The 20,269-nt window shown below is 41.8% G+C and overlaps 1 protein-coding gene across 1 annotated transcript; it reads right to left on the bottom strand.

Annotated features, from left to right (window-relative positions):
• Positions 1-2,756: 2,756 nt before the first annotated feature.
• ALKBH1 (alkB homolog 1, histone H2A dioxygenase) lies at positions 2,757-17,124 on the bottom strand (the record flags this gene model as incomplete). Its single annotated transcript, XM_083862722.1, is given in 7 exon segments — positions 2,757-4,319; positions 4,841-5,034; positions 6,030-6,120; positions 9,582-9,744; positions 13,976-14,084; positions 16,808-16,971; positions 16,974-17,124. Coding segments are annotated over 7 exon segments (1,293 nt in total). The 3' UTR covers positions 2,757-3,898.
• Positions 17,125-20,269: the final 3,145 nt, after the last annotated feature.

Here is a 20,269-nt window from a genome sequence, read left to right as displayed (position 1 = left end):
GTATTTGTGATTATTATTTGCTGAGTATAAATATTGCAACTTATTTTGTACTGTGCTTAACTTGTATCAGACACATCTTATGCCTCCTTGTACCATATCTATAGCATTATGCTATAGACTGTTTTCAACCAGCTTTGGTCATTAGGATTTATGGAGGCATCAGCAGACCATGGATGACTGTCACTGGCTTTCTCTAAGTCTCTTCTTGCATAAAGATTATTAACAACAACAAAAAAGCCTTTCATACATGGGTCTTTTGAGGCCTCTATCAATGTATTTTTCTGGATCATTGTCTGCAGGCCATGTAGTTCTGTTAACTTTTTGACGTAACATGTTCAGATTCAGGCAAGTTTTACGATTTCATCAGAACTGAAGTATGCTTAGAGCACACTGAATTATTGCTCAATTAATTTTGCATCCTAATTACGTACAAGACAATCTTATCACTGACAAGCCTTTTCTCTGTGTTAAATCTATCCTGTTTCATGTGTGATGCAGAGAATGACTTATATGAATAGAACAAGACAGATCTGAGCTGCTGTCTGCACTACATAAGATACTGGCCAGCTTCACCCCAGCCGTGGCAGTGTGATGCTGCCGCTGTCTCAGCAGTCCCTACCCAGCTTCCTTCCCCAGCTACTTGCTTCTCTCTACCTACTAGCACTGCACAGCACATAGCAAAATAGAGGAGCTTAGGTGCACCTTACTACAATCTGTAGAAATATCTGCTGTGAAACAGTGAGGCAAAAAATGTCAACAAGCTCTCAAAGAAAGGAAAAACACCTAAGATCAGAATCATTCCAGCAGCTGGTACAGCTTTAGGGACTACCTGGCCCATAAGTTACTGCCTGGCAGCATGGAGAGGCCATCCAGTAAATCTGTCTTGGGCACTACCCAGCAGTCCAGTTGTAACCTTGAACTGTTCTAGCACAGTTCTCTCAAGAGGACTGAAAATTTTTAGTTTGTGCAGGCAGTTTCCTCTTCTGCTTCCAGTACTCATTCCACTGCACTTTCTCATTTAACTGGAGATTTATTTTCCCTTTATTCTTGATTTAAAAAAAAGTAGTAACTGTTGGACACCTAGCTTTATCTATAGATCACATAATGAACAGCGCACATGTGGTAAACAATGTGCTTCAGTTCCAGGTGGCTTTGAAAGAAACATATGCTTATCTTCCTGTAATCAATCCATTACATAAATTTTCTTGCAGAACTGGTCCAGATGTCCTCTTCTTTCCTTCCTTCCTTTCCCTCAGAGGAATTACAAACTACAGAGATTATCTCAGCATACACCTATATGAACACAAGCAATTATTTGTGGTATCTATATATACAAAAATTTGATCAGTGCTATGAAAAAATCCTTTTATGTCATCACAAACTCAAGCAAATGCGGTACAAATGTCAGACTCTGAAACCTGTGTGGAGTAGGTCAATGTTTCCTGAGTGTATTACTGTATGCAGCCCTATTCCCTGCCTTCTTCCCAGGACTTACTGCCTCTTTGAAATTATATTCTGGAAGCAGAGTTTATAGAGTCTGCAGAGGTCCTGTGGTTTGTTCATTTGTACTCCACTCTGCTCTGGTCACAGAACCAATGACCTTGCTAGGTTGGCAGTTCAGGAAATTCTCTCTTCTTATTGTTGTTTCTCTTGGTACATGGATGCTTTGCTTTTCTGGGTCATTTCCCATATGTCCATTTCTGGGTCATGGACTTTTCCTTTTCTGGGTGTCTGGTACAGACTTAGATCAAGGCTGTCTTACAATGGCATTATGTAAAAAGCTTGACTGTAAGTAACACAGCAAATTCTCAACTCAGTCACATCTAAACATAAGGCTTCAATGGACTGGATACTTCTCATGACCAACTGCTATTAGTAGTTTGCAGCATTTACTACAATTTTTAACTGCAGAGGGTAAACAGTATGGTTTCTTGTCTTTGAATCACAGGAACAACTGAATCCTGGAATAAATGATTACTTGTCATATATTTATAAGGAACAAAAGACATGAAAACCATGGATTTACAATTCAGCCTGTGACATGAAGAAATCAGCTCCTGTTCACCCTCTTCTAGTTCCATGATTCTGTCTTGTCTTACCAGCAGAGATGAGTGAGTTGGACAATCCTTGGTTCCTTCTCCAGAAGGAAGAACAGTCAGTCTGCCTTCTCAGTTAGGAAAACAGATATGCCTCTCCATCCTTCTCCATCTTCAGGTGCCACTAAGGGAGCTTTGCTGCTTTCTGGGCTTGACTCAGTCAACTTTCCTTTCTGGTCATGTTGTAACCTCTTTGCATAATATAGTCACTCTCTTAGGGCTCAGCTGTAAATATGCCAGGCCCAGGCTACAGAAAGGACACACATCTACCATAGAATAAGATATTAAAACTAATATCTAATTATTTCAGACCTTATGTTAATGGAACTCTTTCCACTATTGTATAAGGAATTAATTGCTGCAAACACACATTCACCTCCATTAAATAAGCATACCAGACACTTTACCCATGAGGAAAAGTTTAAGTATTAAACTTTTACATACGTATTAAATCGAACTTTCACACTGCAGGCAACACCCCTCTGAAACTGCCTAAAAGCAAAGCAGCCCTGCAGACATATGCAGGGCTCCTTCACAGGAGCTGGCAGATTGCAGAGGCAGTAGATCCAAAAGAAGCCTGGAGGGAACTGCACAAGAGATACAGCAGCATTAACAATACACTGAAACAACTAACAAGAAGAATAAGAAAGGAAGAAAATAGCCAGCCCAAAACTGATAGAGATCTTTAATTTAAAAACCAAGTAAGTTTATTCATTGGGAAAGTGCAACAAAATACCCCAGGGATAGCACATTCCACTCCAACAATTAAAATTGCATTAAAAAGTAGATAGGAAGGTCTGAATTTAAAAAAAAAATAGCACAAAAGCTAGTGCTTTTCTTTGTTTCAATATATTTATCTTTGGGTGACAGAGATAGTCACTGATTAATTTTTTACGTACTTAATTTACAGCTTCATTGCTTTTATTTGCAAGTCATCCTGTTCCTTACAGATGCTACCTTGGGACCGGAGAACCATAACACACAGGCACTTAGGAGAGGGCAGTTTTGAAAGAATGGCAATGTTAGGCTCAGTCACATTTATTGCTGGGAGGAGACCCAGTTGGGAGCTACTAGATATTCTAAGTAGATACCGCTCCCAACTGTTTCTCTCTAAAATCTGGGATAAGATGTTCAGTACCATTCATAAAAGCAGATTCTGCTGCAGTTGAGGGGATGCAAGCAGGCGAAAGGAGAGCACAGGAGTACAGCAAGCTTATAGCAGGTTGCTTGAGGGAGCTGCCAGTTTCTGATCACTGAACCCATTTTTGCTGTAGAAGTAATTATCTTGAAAATGTTGCAGGTAGGTCTTTCACCCATAGCAGCCTATTCTCCTTCACACTTGTTACTTCACTTCAGCTGAGCTTTACAAGCCCAACCGGATTCTCTATCACATAGCAATTATGTATCTTTTGCTAACACTCTCTGTCCAATGATTCCAAAATACTTCATAAGCATCACTCCTAAAGCTTAAACCAAGCTTCACCAAAAGCTTAAACCATTTAAGCTCAACCAAGCTTAAAATTCTCTGACATACAGGTATTTTAAAGAAAAAAGAGTACAGGAAACATTTGCGACAAAATGCCAATAGAGTTAATCTCCTGAGTTCCAGCCCTGAACTTATCCTTCTTTTCCTTTTAAATTCTTTTTCTCCTCCCACCTATTTATTACAGCAAGAAGGACTACATTTATTCTGCACAAGTTTATTAACAACAATACAAACAAGTAACTTTCCAGTATTACACCAGTTCCTAATTCCATATGGAGATTGCCTGTCTGGTCCATGTCAGTATGATCTCCTGGTCTCAGCTGACTGTGTTTGGTTTATGTCTTTTGACTTTGCTGTTCTCATGATAACTGTCTTCAGAGGGTGCTTGGCCCTTTCCATTTGTCCCAGATTCCTCTGGAAATTTCTGACCCTCAGCCAACACCTGTCGAATAGTCATGTTGATGCGGGAGGACTGCAGGTACTTGGCACACACCTGCCAATCCTCCTCAGAGCTGTGCTCAATGACTGAGCCAAGAGGAAGGTCTGAAGCAAGAGGCTGGTCGAGGCACGAGGGCAGAGCTGTCCCCTCAGGGTTGGGCAGGACTCGGGGGACAGCGTGGTACAGCAGGCGGCTGAAGCCCGACATCACCATGATATCTCCACTGTGCATGAACATCGCTGTTGGGGCCTCCTCCCGCTTCAGGCCCCCAAGCAAAAATATCGAGGATTGCCCAAAACTAGAGATGGTATAAGGATGGAGAGAGAAAACAAATTCAGGTAGATAATAATTTTCTTTACAGTAAGAAAATATCAGTAATTACATTCCTTTATAAAAAACACCGCAAGCGATCAAAAAAATCAGAGGGGTTCCTGCGAACAACTTTTACGTGGGAACATGCAAACAGACTAAGAGATCTGGTTCAAGATAGGCACAGTGAGAGCAATTGTCCTGTCAGGTCTGATGTTCTGCTGAGATACTTCTTTAGTACCCAACTGACATTCTGCTGCTTTAGAACAGAACTGTGCCCTTTGCAAAAGAACTCTTCACTCCAGGCACTACATCCATGCTATTCAAGCAATCCTTAAAGAAAAACCTATGTCCCTGACCTACAGCCTTTTGCTATTCAAATCTTCTGAGAGTGAAGATTATATACCAAATTAGTCAACTACATCATACTGCCTACCTATAATCATATGCAACCCTAGAAAAAAGCCACTGATCTTTCCATAATACTCGAGTGTGTTTTCCTTGACTCACCTGAATGATAACAGGGGCCGAGAATGGTCTAGTTCAGACTCATCCACATGAATTCCCAGTGAAGAGTCAAAATGATAGTAATTCAAGATCCCTGCTTGGGCTTGGAAACCTCGAAACCCACAGGCTGCAGCCACTTGTTCTGATAGGAATGCAAGGTCTGAGGGGAAAGGAGTGTGGTGATTTGCTGAGTACTTCTGGAAGGAGGAGAGAGGGGGAGAAAAAAAAAAAGCCACACCCAACACATCAGAGCAGCAAATATACTTGGAAGTACAAATTTACCTCCTATTATTAAATTTGTGGCCTAGTCTGAGACTGCCAGAGATTCAATTAATTGTGAAGTTAATCATTATATCTAGATGCTAAACTTGAAATCAGTAAGATTAGTACCAACATTCTGAGGATCTTCTCAGTCACAACCTGAAGCTGCCAATGGAAAGACATTTCCATAGCACATCAACGAGCTCCAAAACAAGGATCTTTATTCCTTCCATCAATAACAAGCAGGAATCAATTGCAAACCTACTTTTTGTCTCTCTCATAAGTCATTCTGAGATTACTGGAAGATAAAATAACCAAACTTTTATTAAGGCCATCCAATAACAGGTTGATCTGGTGAATAAAAGGCTTCAAGCAGATTTGGTTATCTGCAATATACAGATAAGGTGCATATTCACTCTGCCAATGTTTATCAGCCTCCGTCTATCTCAGTCTCAGGAAAAAAAAAAAGTTTATTTTGATTAGGATCCTCAGAACAGCTGTTAGTTGGTAAGAATGCACTATAGTGGTTCAGACTCATTTAAGTTCAAAATCACATGAGCAGCAGTCTCACCTGACCAAAGAAGAGTTGCTTCCCAGAAGTCACACTCAGCTTAAGTAGTTAGCAATTCTTTTGTAATCATCCCTTTTGGTAGGTAAAAATGCCACTTACCCTGAAATAGTTGCAGGTTTAGAGCTGAGTGTATGCTATCACGCTAACTTTCAAAGGAAAGAATGCAGCAATGAACTTCTGCTGTTAAACCCTTCACATTAAACCAATACAGATTAAAATGTTCTTAAAAGCACAGTTTGTTTGTGCCTTTCCTCAAGATTGTCTTGTAAGATCATAAACATTTTATTCCCTGATGTCCTTCTCTTTGCCATTTTGAATACTTATGGCTAAGGAAAATGGAGAAGATTTTAATCTCAATACCTTAGTATCCCAGTTATAATGGTAACCAAGGGTCACCCAGCGCAACTTTTCCAAGAGGCTCCTGGGCTCCCGTTTACTGGAACCTTTTCTTCTACAAAGACAAAAAATATAAAGAAATAGCATATGTGTTAATTTCTGAGGGGTCTTCTGGAAATGCAGCATACTGTAATGAGATTCACTCATCCATTTCACAGCCTATTAAAACCAGTCAATGCTATTAAAACTGATCAATGTTAAACTTTTATTTTCAGTGCCAATACTTTCTTCCTCCAAAGACCTTGAAAATTTAGTTCATGGAATGTGTGCAATCCATGAGGCCTACTGCCAACTGTTGTCAATTTGAAAGCTTGTACTTTCAACATGGTACCTAAGAGATTACTGGATGGAAAAACAATGAGCAGCACAGATTAAGAAATCAGAATTAAACATGTCCTATTTGAGCACTCGAAAGTGAAAGACCAGAATCTGAAGATCTGAAAGCTGCAAATACAAGGGAAAAATATTCTAGGCACTTAATGGAAAATTACAAGAAAGGAAAATGAGTTGCCTGACATGAAGCATAGCCTGCTGCATAATACTTCAAAGGATGGTTAGTTCTACTATTTGGTACTTTGATAAAATGTCCTTAGGATGGACTGACTCAGTAAAAAGCTAGACTTCTCTAGCTATGACTACACATCAAGACAGCTAGACTGCAGGTGTCCCCTTATCCAGACTGCTATGCAGGACAAAGAACTGTTCTTCTCATGTGATAACCATGAAGTAAAGGGACTGAATGGTCTGAAGCCACACACCAATTTACCATTCTTACTTGAAGATGATGAAAGCAAGAAGAGGCTTCAAGGAGAGGCTTCTAGCACAGACTATGGAAAAGCCCTTGAAGTTACAGAGTATAGGTAACTAAATCAGATAGAAATATGTTAAGGACAAATACAAAAAGGAAGGTACACATCTATCTTTTTATCATTCCAGCAATTTCAGCATATTTTACTCAAGCCAAATCATGTGTTAGGGTAAAAAAAGAAAAAGATAGTAAAAGGAAATATACTCAGAAGATAAACAGTAGTACTAGATGGCTGGCTGGCTCTCGTTTATAGTCTCATTAGTTCAGCATGACATGCTCTCTTTCACAAAAAAAGATTGATATTTGTGCTGCCATGGTCAAGTCTCAGCTGAACATCTGCATTTATTGTGCATTTCTACCTGATAGGCAGCTTGTTCCTGTCCTTTAACTATACCATACTGATAGCTCCTAAGATAAACCAGAAACAGGAATAAAAGGCCAGTTTCTTTACCTTTAGTAATTTTTCTTATCCCACTGATTACTGGAAATAGTCTTTCCAATTTCCATCTGTCATAGGGTAACAGCAACTGCAATTACCATAAACACCAACACAATAACTGTCAAATACATGCTGCTTGGAACAATTTGTGTAGCCCACAAGCTGGTAACACAGTATTTAGAAAAGGGAGAGCCCACAGTTTGTTCTTGTACATCTTTCAACTGACAAACAATGTTCATAATGAAACAATTTTACAATGCACCTTTCGAAAGTGCCCTTCTTTTGCTACAGTGCTAGAGCTCAAATGCATGTGGGAAGTCCTTATCCCCAGAACTTGGTATTTTGATTTCATATGTGATTGCTAAGAGGAGGAAAGTATGAGTGAGTGTGTATCTGGAAACAATGAGGTCCCACAAGAAAGCACAGAAAAGGTTTGGTGTAACTATGTTAGAAAAAGACTGAACAGCATGGGAGCTTTGGTCTGAAGATCCCTTGTTTCTTTATTTGCTGGTAATGATACCATCTATAAAACCCCTCCAGCATTTTCCTTATACACAAAGATGGACATATCTATATCTCCCTTGTGGGAATACTCTATTCCCTTTTATGCTTTTAATTGTCCCCAGCCCCAGAGAAAATACTCAGGCTCCACTTTGTGAGGAAAGCATAGCATAAATGTCTAGGAACTGTATAGATTCAGCCTACCTTGTGACTCCTGCATCCTGAAAAGAGCAGATCAGCCGTGACCCAAGCACATGCTGCACTATCCTGATGGCCTTAAATAGCAACAAAGTTGTGACCTATCTTGGAAGTAGACCTCATTTTAGTTAAGCATTGTTTTTCATCTTCCTGAAAGACTTTCACTCCAGATACCAGACCGACTGCCCAGTTTCATCTGCTACCCCTAGGTGTAAGCACAATACAGCAGTATTTGAAGACTCAGGTAAGTACTTCATAAAAATGCCAGGGTTGCTGCCAGCCATCACTCTTCCAAACACTGTTTTCAACTGAACTAGATTCAGCTGCAAATTAACCTCTGTTCTGATCATTCCCTGCACACAGGAGGTCTTGCTGGGAGAGGCCTGTCAAACTGGAGCAGTACTCCAATTTTTTCAGCCATTGGGCACAATGCGCAGTCCTTTCGCAGAACAATTTTTCACTCCTGATGGAACACAAAAATGGTGTCTACATTTCTGTAACTAATTCTGACTGAGCCTGGAAGACACAAGTGAGAGTATAACTTCTCTCCTATGTGCAAACAGTTAGAAGTCCCAATCTTGCTTTTGCCATTCTATATCTTGTAGATGTTGAGAGATTTTTTGAACAAAAATCTCAGCATGTCAACCTCACTAAGAGACTGAGGTGGAAGATGAGCATTGTAGGGAACTCCGGTTGCACCATCACACAAAACGGTCATTATAAAAAACGAGCAGTGAAATCAGTAAGGTAATGATAGATATCCAAATAGCTAAAAGATTGTGTACTGTAAACACTCTGTCTTATATGTATTTTTACAGGTGCCTTTAATAAAGTTCAAGCTTTAAAAGACTCTTCCTCTTTTTAAAATTTCTACTTGACTTCAAAACTGGGACAAATTCTCCATTAAATTCCAAATCAGGTAGAGAAAAAGCATCTACATCAGCCACAGAATTCTGAACTTGAAGGAATCTTTCAGATTAAACAAGATTGCCATTAAAATGGTACATTTAATACATTTAATTCAGTGTCATACTGAATTAAGAACCACAAACAAAACCAAACCAAAAGAAATACTTTACAAAATAAGAACAGAGAAACTGGTAGATTTGAGAAGTTCAAGAAAGTACATCTAACAGCATTTCAGTTACAGTGTACTGGGTCTATGAGCTGACTGGAAAGAAGTGCTACCATTAGTGGGGAGTTTTGGAAGGGATCCATTTTGCTTCAGGAAAACCGAGGCCTAGAGGGACCTTGCAGTTCCACTTGTAGCTGAGCTGAGCAAACTTCAAGCACCACATCAGCCAGGGTCACTATTTAACATTTCACCAATGGCTTTAGAACAACATGCTACTAGAAAATCCCATTGAAAATGAAAGCAGAGCATTAACAAGGATGCACATGAAGCCATGAAATATCCATCTTTAACGTGGCATGTCTGATACCATCTGTATTCTGCCAGCATGTACACAATCTTCTTCAGCTTCCCTTCCCTGCTCCATTTCCTTAGACCTTCTCAAAGGTGAGATCTGGCTCCATTAGTTTGGACCCCAAAAGGTGACAGTGGACGTACCTCAGCTGCTCCTTGCTCTGTCCCCACAGGTCAGTGGTCTTCTCAGGAGCCATGTGCAGGTCCAGGTTGCAGACATTGGGTTTCTCAGGGTACAGCTTGAGACACTGCTTCACCCAGTGACGCTGGCAGCCCGGAAGGAAAGGGTTTGGTATGAAAATAAACCCTGACACAAAGGAAAAGGAGAGGATAGAGATTAGGCTTTTCCCTGGGTTTTTTTCTGAATCTAGAGCAAAGGACAGGAATCAGAGGTAATTAAAAAAACCCCACAGATATACAACCATTGACTGTGCATATAAACTGATGACATCTATTATAATTAAGTTAAAACTTACTGGGTTTTTTTCAGAAAAAAAAAAGGCGGCACAAGGTTGAAGGCAGAGAGGGCAGCCAACACTGGTCCAAACAAAAAACACAATAAAGGACGTATCTATATAAGGCATACTGATTACAGGAAATAAAGGAGTGAGAACATGGAAATCTGATTGCTTTGGAGTAAATTTTATTTTTTAAACTATTCAGCATGACTTTTCTCTTAAGCCCAGCAAAGCTGAAGTAGTTCTGGCCTAGTTTTTCTATGCTTCAAACTAACTTTATCCCTGTCTCTGAACTTATACTGTCTTCCTATTGCTACCTCAGAAAAAAGCTCCTGGGTTGAGCAAGTGTCTAGTAATGTAAAGTGTCCTCCCCTTCGCTTCATGGTTATTTCCAGGTAAGTCTGGTTGTATCCATATTTGCATTTTGATATGGTAAAACTCAGAAAGGGGCATGAAAGTCAAATTATATCCCAATCCGCTTGTTGTTGACTGCAAATAGTTTGCAGGCACTGTTAATTAACGAAACAAAATAAAAATGCAGCTGTTCTGCACATTCATTTTGCCAGGCATCTCAGGCAGGGTTCAAGCAGCAGTCCGTATGAGAAATGCTATTAATCTGTACTGTACTTACTCTGAGAATCAAGGCACTCTCTCAAAGACTGTCAGTTCAGTAACCAACACAAAATCCACACGTAAAGAGAGATAAGGGTGTAAGAGGAACAAAGGAAAAGGAGGTTTTAAGGTTTTGGCTTACCGTCTTATTGAACCTCTCAGTCATATCAAGTTAACAGATACAAAAATAGATGAAAAAAGAAGCAGCAAAGCTAGGAGTCTTGGTAGGATACAAACTTGCCTTGTGGCCTTATGAAAGTGGTAATAAAAACACACAAAAAGAGCTACCTGCCAGCATACCTCACAGACTCAATTAAAGTAACTGGTTAGAAAAAAAGCCTTCAGTGTATTAAAAACATATATGGTCATTCACTTCACTTCACCCCCTGCCCTTTGAAACTATGGCAGCCTTCTAATAGGTTTGGCTACAAGTTTCTTTGACAGACGCATTACATTTACTTTGTGTTGGCATCTGCATAGAACAGAATAGTAATACTGCCCTTCCTGTCTACAGCTTTTGATGTGGGGTTCTTGAAGCACTTTACTACATTCATGAAATTACACTTGCCTATGTATGTATTATCCCCAGGTATTAATGAAGGCATTGAAGCCTGAAGAGTTAGTTACAAGCAGAGATGAGAACAAGAATCCAGACTTTATGGCTTTTATATCACAAACTTGCTCATGTCTCTCCAAACCTTAACCTAGGTTTCTCTTAAGAAACTAGATTGGTGTAGATTTACAAAAGCTGTAACAACTAAAAAGTGGGTTACTACTATGCTTATTGTGTCAAGAAAGGCAGAAACTGAATTTCTAACAGTTGCAGAATTTTACTATAAAATTCTATGCAAACACAGAACAAAGATTAATAGCGCTAGAAATCAGTAACTTGTACACATAGGAGGGAGAAGAGAAACAAATAAGAAATATAGTTCTGTAGCAATCTTTCTGAAGTGACTGAAGAACACCACAGACAAATTTCGAAGACCACGTAATTGAACCTCTTGGCCTTGAAAGATGTGGGGGGAAAGAATTATTCTTTGTGAAATTGTATACTGAAGGAAACTGCCCTGAGGAAGCAGATGCAATTCTCTTACTGTAGCACTATCTTGCTATGTACTACAAATTAATTTGCACCTAATGAAAAGGGTCTCCAACCTTAGTCAAAGGAAGGATAAGACATGCAGATGTCCAACAACAGGAAAATCTTCTCATTAAAAAAAAGTGTCAGTTACAAAGACCAAAGACAGCATCACATGCTTCTCAGAGAACTCAGACCACGACAGAAATTCACCCAGATTCCTCAGTCTTCTATTTCATTGCTTACTGTGGGGACAAAACCAAATTACTTCCTTTCCATTTGCTCAAAGAAAAACTAAAGAAATTCTTACTTCACTTAGAAAGCTATTGGGACAGCTGGTTACAGATCTCCTACTGTTTTAGGATGTCCAGATACAGGTAGCTGAAAAATGATAAATTATTCTTCTCTTCAAGTCCATACATGACTTGATTCTAAACAGGACAGACAATTTGTCAATGTATTTGCATTTCATTTTAGTAAAAAGGTTTCCTTTGCCAAAGCAGAAGAGAAATGCATTCAAGTGGAACACCTATGATTCCCCACACCCCCTATGTAATTACTAGGAAATATGTTTAGACAGACAGTAAATGACAAGCAGACCAAGCGAGGGCAGTTATAATATGACAGGTAAGTAGAACAAAACATTTATAAAGGCAAGAAGAGGCAGAAGCCTTTCTCCTGAATTTATTCAATTCTCAGTGTATTAAACATCCCAGATGGGTAGTATGGCTGCCTCAGTTTCAGAAACGCTAGGCTGGCTTCAAAGCAACCAAAACTCAGCCTCAGAAACTGACTGAGGTCCCAATGAACTGAAAGAAACATGAGAAAAAAACATAATTAATAAACTAAAATTCCTGAAATAAGGAGGATCTCGGGAATTACAAACTCACCAGCCTTACCAAAACCCCTGATAAAATTACGAAGCAAATTTTCATGACAGCCACTTCCAGACACATGGTGGCTGGGAACAGACAGCATGGAAGGCAAATTTTGTCTAACCAGCTTTACTGCCTGCTACAGTGAGATGTCCAGACAAGGGGAAAACAGGAGATGACGTTTACCTTGGCTTAAGAAAAGTTTTCCACTTGGTCTTTTACAGCACCATTGGAGCCAAACTGGGAGCCATAAATTTTTTGGGCAAATTGAAAGGGTAGGCAAAAGGTGGCTGGACCGCCAGGCTTAAAGAATCGTGATTTGATGACTCAAAGTCTAACCAGCAGCTGTTGTGAGCTGCATTCTTTGATCTTGGGCAAAGACTGATAACTACATCTACATCAACAACACGGATGATGGGATGTTTATCCTCATTTCACTTACAGATCACACTACACTGGGGCAGCAGTGGATATGCTGGAGGCTACTGCTGCCCCTGGAAAGGACTTTGACAAACGAACAAAGAACAGGCTAAAGAGAACCTCAGAAGTTCAACAGTGGTAATTCTGCATCTGGGGCAGAGTAACCCCATGCAACATCAGGGCCCAAGTGTCAAGAGCAGCTCCAAACCAAGGCCAGGCTGCCTTGAGGACAAACTGTGAGCAGCAGCAAGGGCTAGTGACACATCCTGGTGAGCAGCACCTACACACGTGAGAGAGGAGGGGAGCCAGATTCTTCTCAGATGTCTACAGCAAGATTATGAGAGACAACAATCACAAATAAAAGCAAGACAAATTTTTATTAGATATAAGATTTAGGAAAAAAATATGGCCAAATATTGGCCCAGGTGTCCAGAGAGGATGTGTAATCTCTATCCTTGGAGATTTCCAAAATTTACCCATACAAAGCTCTCAGCATCCTGATCTAACTTGCAACTTCATCCTGCTTCAAGCAGGGTGTTGGTCTAGACCTCTGGAGGTGCCTTCCAATCTAATACCTCTCTGTGACTGTAGCAGGTAAACTGCAAACCTAAACCACGTTTCCATTTCTGAAATAACCTGCCTATTGAAATTACTCTGCATATTGAATAGGCCAAAAGGTTCTTATTCATTTACTGTATTCTGTGTCCCACACTGACAAGTGGATGCCACACTTCAACTACTGTGAAACTACTGTATTTCAGCCATGTTTTTCACATGTATTTCAGCACGATATATACTGAGGAAAACAGATTCTACAGAAATTAAGTCTCTGCCAAAGGCAACAGGAATGCATTCTCATGAGCTAAGGTCTGGTTGATCTCACTGTGAAACAACTGGCTCTTCTCACCTTCATAAATATTGCTGTATCCCACCTTTTGGCCAATTTGTTTGTCCTCCTGCACTTATGACAACATTAAATTACACTTAGGCAAACCAAAATAGCTTTTTCAGGCAGGACAAGAAAGATAATATTGAAACTGCATGAAGTCAAAGCAACAAGGTTGTATTTCTCTTGAATTCAAAGGTACCTACCTGGATAGCCACTGAGGCCATAGGCTTTCCACTGGCTAACTGGCTGTAATCCTGCTCTGTAGGCATCTTGATCACTGACTGAAGAAACACTGAGCTGTGATCGGAACACCTGGCAAAAGAAAACAGATCTGGTTTAAAAAACAGTGAGAAACACAAAACTCATCCAAAAATAGCATCTAAAAGGAAGAGTGCTACTACATTGGAAGGTAACTCTCGTGAAAATGCCAAATGTACCTCAGAACTACTGTGTAAACAGCTGTGACCAGGACAGGGCAAACAGAGCCAATACACATTCAACATAAGAATGAAAAGGTACTCACAGGTTTTACCTAGGGATGAGATGTCCCCCACTCATAAAAAAACCCCAAACAATATATACCAATAAGAAAAATTTCATCATGATTTGTCCATTTCCACAGCCTCCACAGTACAGCCTCATCATTATAAAAACATTCTGGTAATTATCAACCTCCATTAGAGAGCAATATACTCGTAACACTTTACACCTTCCAGGAACATTCCAAATAGAAGTTGCTCATGATCCTATAGGGTAGATAACTATTCTCATCTCTAATTTACAGAAGGATAAGCAGTACAGCAATGAAGTAGCCAAAGCTGTTGGATATGAAGGACTACAGAAACTGTCAGTTCTGAATGCCACCCTGCCAATTCTGTCCCTCACAGCACAATCAACAGCTCAAGGCTTGGCAAGATGTATTTACTTGACAGACTCTCTTAAGTTGCAGTAACACACGTATTTAAGCTAGTATTTGCTGGAAAAAAAACCCACCAAACTCATTCTACTGTGTTCCCACTCCCTTCTTCCCTTAGGACAGGGAACTGTCTTCAGGAGGGCAGTAGTTGGTTCTTCAGGTTGGTTTTGTTCTGGCCTAGTTCCCCAGTCCAGCTCTCCATGCAGCAGCAGAAAAGTACAGGCTCACAGAAGGAAAGAGATGGCCAGGGGCACAGGAGGAGTAAATTGGCAGAGACTGTGAGACTTTGTCTATGACAACTGAAAATGTGTATCAAATTAAGGCCTTTGCACACAGCCTCTGTAGTGGTGCATGTGCCAATCAGTCTCTTTGCAGCTGACAGCTCTGGCTAACATTTTCTGAGCAATAGAACTAAATTACATACACAGAATTTCAAAGAAATTCTGAACTACTGCTGGACAGTACCTTCTGGCAGTATAGTCAAGTTTAGCCATTTTTCAGCTCTTTGTCAAAAGCAGCTTTGTGAGTGCCAGCCTTGAGCTTACTTCACAGTCCTGTCCACAGAGTGTCCCCAGAAAAGTTCATCAACTGAGCAAAACTCTGCCACCTCACTGCCTGCTCAAAGTGCTTCCACACCAGCTATTGCCTGGCCTTCTGGACAACAGGAGATGTTTCTGTGCTGAAGAATTACACGTGCTGAATCAGTTAAATAAGCCTGGTAACAGGGCAGATGGGGTATGTCACACTTCACTGAAGAGCTCAAATGCTTGAAGCAGTTTTCTGAGAAAAAAAAAGCCATATCATCTGGGACAATCTGCCTGGCCTGTAGCTCTTAAAGAGAAAAGCCAGATGTTTTTAACCTGGGGGAAAAAGGAATATAAGATGTTTTCACTAGTAAGCTGTCACCTGTTCTTAGAAGGTAACAGACACAAAAAGAGTCATATTGAGATAAGACAGATCCTTGTGATGTTTTCAAATACTTTGAATTTCCCAGAAGAGCCATAATGCTGTAATCCTTTACCAAATACAGGATTCCTGCAAGCTCAAGAAAGGCTGAAATGTTAACAACTTTCTTGATTAATTCTAATGCCTCTAATTTCATATGGGTCAGGCTTTTTGTTCCATTAGCAACAGCAAAATCATAGTCCAAAAAGATAGAAAAATAAATAGCGTAATAGGACACTAAAAAAACCCCTCAGCATTGAAATGATGAAAACTTTGGCAAAGTTTCATTTTAATTAAATTCCTAACTCCTTTTTTTGACATAAGCTCACAAGCAGAAAATCCCTGTTTAACAACACTTGAGCAGATATGTGTCATCCTTTTGTGAGGTGACAAAACAGAAGGCAAGTTTTAAGGACCACTGAAGATGAAGACGATCACTTCACTGATCTCCATCACTGAGGACATGGTAAACTACTATGATGGCGACTACTTTCAGCTACTGTTGTACTCCCCAACCCACTGTAACAGCTGAACTCGTCCTGATGAGTAAGCCAAGCATTTACCATACAGGAGAGAGAAAGGAGAAGAAACTTTACCAGGGGGAAGGCAGCACACCATGGAGAAGCTGATTTCTGCTCACTCAGGTGTTTCAGGGCTAAGACATGGGCCAGCAGACCCAGGAAACAGTTCCGAGAGGGAAACTTGAGGGTTTTTATGTCCATACGTTCCGCTGCTTAAATACCGCGTGGTTCTATGAGCGGCTTTGCAGAGCCCCTACTGCAGTGTAGGGAGCTAATTAAACATGATAAAAGTATAACCGAAAGCAGTAGATCTGTGTCTCGGCAGGGTGCTGCCAGGGGCGGCTGCACGGCCCCTGTGCCCTCGGCAGAGCCCCTTTCCCCAGGGGCCCGGTACAGGGGCCCGGCCCTGCCCAGCTGCCCCTCTCGGGCCAGGCCCTTTGAAAACACCGCAGGGACCTCCAAGAGGCTCAGCGCTCGAGTCCTCTAGGCAGAAACGGGCGGCATTAGGGATTCGGCGTCAGGCACGAGAGGAAAGAGCAGGTGGAGAGAAGGGCTGCAGCGACTCCGCCAGAGCCCCGCACTGAGAGCCCGCGCAGAGGGCGGGACGCTCCAGGCCGCTGGCCGCGGCACGGGCAGGAGCAGCCCGGCATTACCTGGCCCCCCGGCGCCGAGAAGTCCACCACGCCCCGCAGGTCGGACGCGTCGCGCTGTCGGTAGAAGCGAAAGAGCCGGCGGAAGGCGTCCTCCCCGCCCTCGCGGGTCAGGGCCCCCGCCGCCATTTCGGGCCGCCCCTCCCTCTCCCTCCCCCGTCCCTCCCCTCACCGCAGGCCCGACATGGCGGCGGCCGGCGTGGTGCGGGCGGCCAGCGCGGTGCGGGCGGCCGGGCGCCGCTCCCGCCGGCTCTTCGACATCTTCGTGGCCGAGATTCCCTGGACGGTGTCGAGCAGTGAGTCCGCGCCCCCGCTCCCATCCCTCACGCTGCTGGCGCGGCGCGGTTGGGCGGTGTGCGGGCTCGGGCCGGGCGGGGGTCGGGCCGGGGCGGCCGCGGCTGCGCGGAGGCTCCGGGCCCGGGTAACCGGGTGCGTTTTCCCGCAGAGGAGCTGAAGGACTACTTCTCCCAGTTCGGGTCGGTGCAGAGGTGCCAGCTGCCCTTCGTGAGTACCCTCGCGTCCTTCGGGCCGCCGCTCGTGTCTTCCCGGCGAAGGGGGAAGAGCCGCCGGCTGCTCCTGCGGCTGAGGCCTTGCCCCGGAGCGACTTCCCCGCTCCTCGGAGCTGCAGCCTGGACGCCTCATCTTGAGCTCCAGAGAGGTTTTCAGGGCTCTCTACTCTTAGCTCCTTCCAGGAGCGCCGCCACTTGTCTGCGAGCGCTCGGCCTCATTGAAGCTTAGTGGTTTCCGCTGGCTTTCAAAGAACTTTACAAAGTACATCCTTAATATCCTGTTGATGCTGCTATTTCTGAATAATTAATCTAAAAGTTATTTGAGCTTCTCTGTCATCGTGTTACCGTTATTCTGACAGAGAGTCAAGTTGTGTGCTTGGTCTGACTGGCCCATACAAAAGGTGTGGGTATGAGCCTACTGTCTTTTCCTGCTGTGGATTCAGACCCCATCCCGAGTGCAGGGCTGACACAAACCCCATAACCTCTGCAGGCTGCTGCCAGTGCCTCTGTCCTTTAGGCTGTTTATCTTCTGAGTGTATAGGTCGAGGATCATAGTATCTAGTGCACTTCTTCAGAGATGGACAGTCAAAAAAGTGTTCCTTTGCAGGTAAATTGCAGGCCATTGCTGAAAGCGTAAAGGTTCTGTCTGCTTGTGTTTCTCCCCGTGAAGTAATCCTGTTAAATTAAGATCAATGTGTAGTGAATTTCAGTTAGTGAGCTGATAGGTTTGCTCCTCGTTGAGGATTAGTTTGGAAATGGAGAAGGTTTGAAACAGGCTGGTTGTTTTGAACTCTTAAAGCTTAAGCCTGCCATTTTTTTCCTCAAGCCCATGTCACACTGCATTGTTTTGTTGCAAAGTGTCTGGTAGCTTACCACAAACCCCCCTCCCTCACTGACTGAAATGATGCATTGATGTATGTTTAGAGTCAGTGATTACTCGAAGAGTTTCATTAATGCTTAAAACCCAGAAGTACAAAAATGACCCGTGTAGGACAGCCTAATTTAGACATCACCGTGGTACTAGAACCAGGCAGTACCTTGTAGGCAGTGTGGAAGTGTTGCCAGTTACGCCTGATGAGGAGAGTGCCTGAGCTGGTGTGAGCTCTGAGTGGGATCAGCGTAGGGATAGAAGGCACTTGGATATACCTGGCTTTTCTTCATTATCACCTGTTTATTGACAACTGTCTTTTCTGACTGGCAAATGATTTCTAAAAATAGCTTTTTTTCTTTTCAGTGCAGTCAGTGCTTGTCATTCTGAATTGCACTGTGGTTGTGTAGTCTCTTAAGCAGCTGCATTATCTTGCTGAATGTTTTTCAAATACCGTGGCCATTTAAATGTCAGTTCTGTTGTGACTGGCTTATTAGTAGATAAATACTGCAGTTTTAAGCTACTGTCTATACATTATTCCCGGCTTTAATTATATCTTAAGATTGTGATTGTTATTATTGCTAATTCAAACTGAAAGTGATGTAGAATAGCCTTGCTAGATACCCCATGCTGTCACTGACAGCAAATGTCTTAGGGTGAAAAAGGCTCCTGGTAATTTCTGAATCCTTAAATTCAATATTAGTAGAAAGTTTTTAACAGTTTATGTGAATATTTCCTGTAGTAATTGCATTTTGTTTTTTTAACTGCTAATTAGGACAGAGATACAGGCTTTCACAGACGTTATTGCTGGATTAAATTCTCAACTCCAGAGGACGTTCAGAATGTGTTACAGAAGGACTCCCACGTTCTTGAAGGTTCCAAGGTAATGTGCTAATTCCTCGAATAAAGTAGTGTGACGAGTTGACTCTAATTTTGCCTTCAACTGGACACAATAACATGAAAGTATTACCATATACTTTCAAAGTGTGGTTAAGGATTTTGTCACTCAGCGTGCTTTTATTGTTTTTTAAATTGTTACCACTTTTGGTTATTCACTCCTCTCAACTTGAGTTGGTAAGGGTCAAGATCATAAGAAATACCAGAGAGATCACACTCAAGAGACCAAAAACTCCTACTATGTTAAAGTAATGTGAATGCAATAAAACTGTTTGGGATTTGTTAGGCAATGAGTTTGCAGTTTGTAATGCAGGATTCTGCAGGTGGGTTCCAACATCTGATCTGGATGTTGAGCAGCAGGGGCAACATGACAAAGAAGGTGATGCTAAGCTTCAGACTTTAGTGACATTTATTTTTCTTCAGCTGTCATTTCATACAAGAGAAATCCGCTGCTTGCTTTCATGTGTTCGAGACAACTATAAATTCACATTAGCATAGGGTCTTGTTCTCTCCCTCTTTAATATTTTATATGTTAATAAAGGAAAAAATACAAGACTTTGGCAATCTCAGTGCATTAGTGTGTGGTATTGAGATAGTGTAATGATCTAGTACACATACAAAAATGTTTATCTGTGACTGGTCAGCTATAGCCAGACAGGTGTATCTTCCAGCTTCACTCCAGCACTGAAATGGAGAAAGCCATCTCACCACTTTCCCAACATTTAGTGTGCAGGGGTGTTGACAGGTAAGGAATAAAGAATGGTGAGTCAATGGCTGCCTAAAGCTATTGATTTATTAACAGCTCTCATGTCAAAATAATTCAAAACTTGCATCTGGTATGCTTTCTAAATAGGGAATTTTCTTACAGACTTTCATGTGCTTCAGCTGATAAAACTACTCAGACAGCATAGTACAGAGTGAAGCCATGAACAACAGGCAGGCTGCTGTATCAGACACAATCACTTCAAGCCTTTGATTAATTAATAAGAACTCTTCCATATCCTTTTGTCAACTAGTTTCTTATTTTGAGACTTTAATTCTAGGAGATAGTAAAAGGAATTGATGAGAGACTTCAGTGATGCAGTATTTTGAGTGTGGTAAAGTATTTCACTTGCCATGGTTCATATTACTGCATAAGCTATCGATGGTTGTGGTTACTTCAGTACCTGTTCCCAAGAAGAGCCAACCTGC

The sequence above is a fragment of the Zosterops lateralis genome, assembly GCF_965231275.1.
Source record: "Zosterops lateralis genome assembly, chromosome: 6".
NCBI classification, from domain to species: domain Eukaryota; kingdom Metazoa; phylum Chordata; class Aves; order Passeriformes; family Zosteropidae; genus Zosterops; species Zosterops lateralis.
The sequence above is the reverse complement of the archived record's forward strand: the minus strand, read 5'-3'. Positions and strand labels throughout refer to the sequence as shown.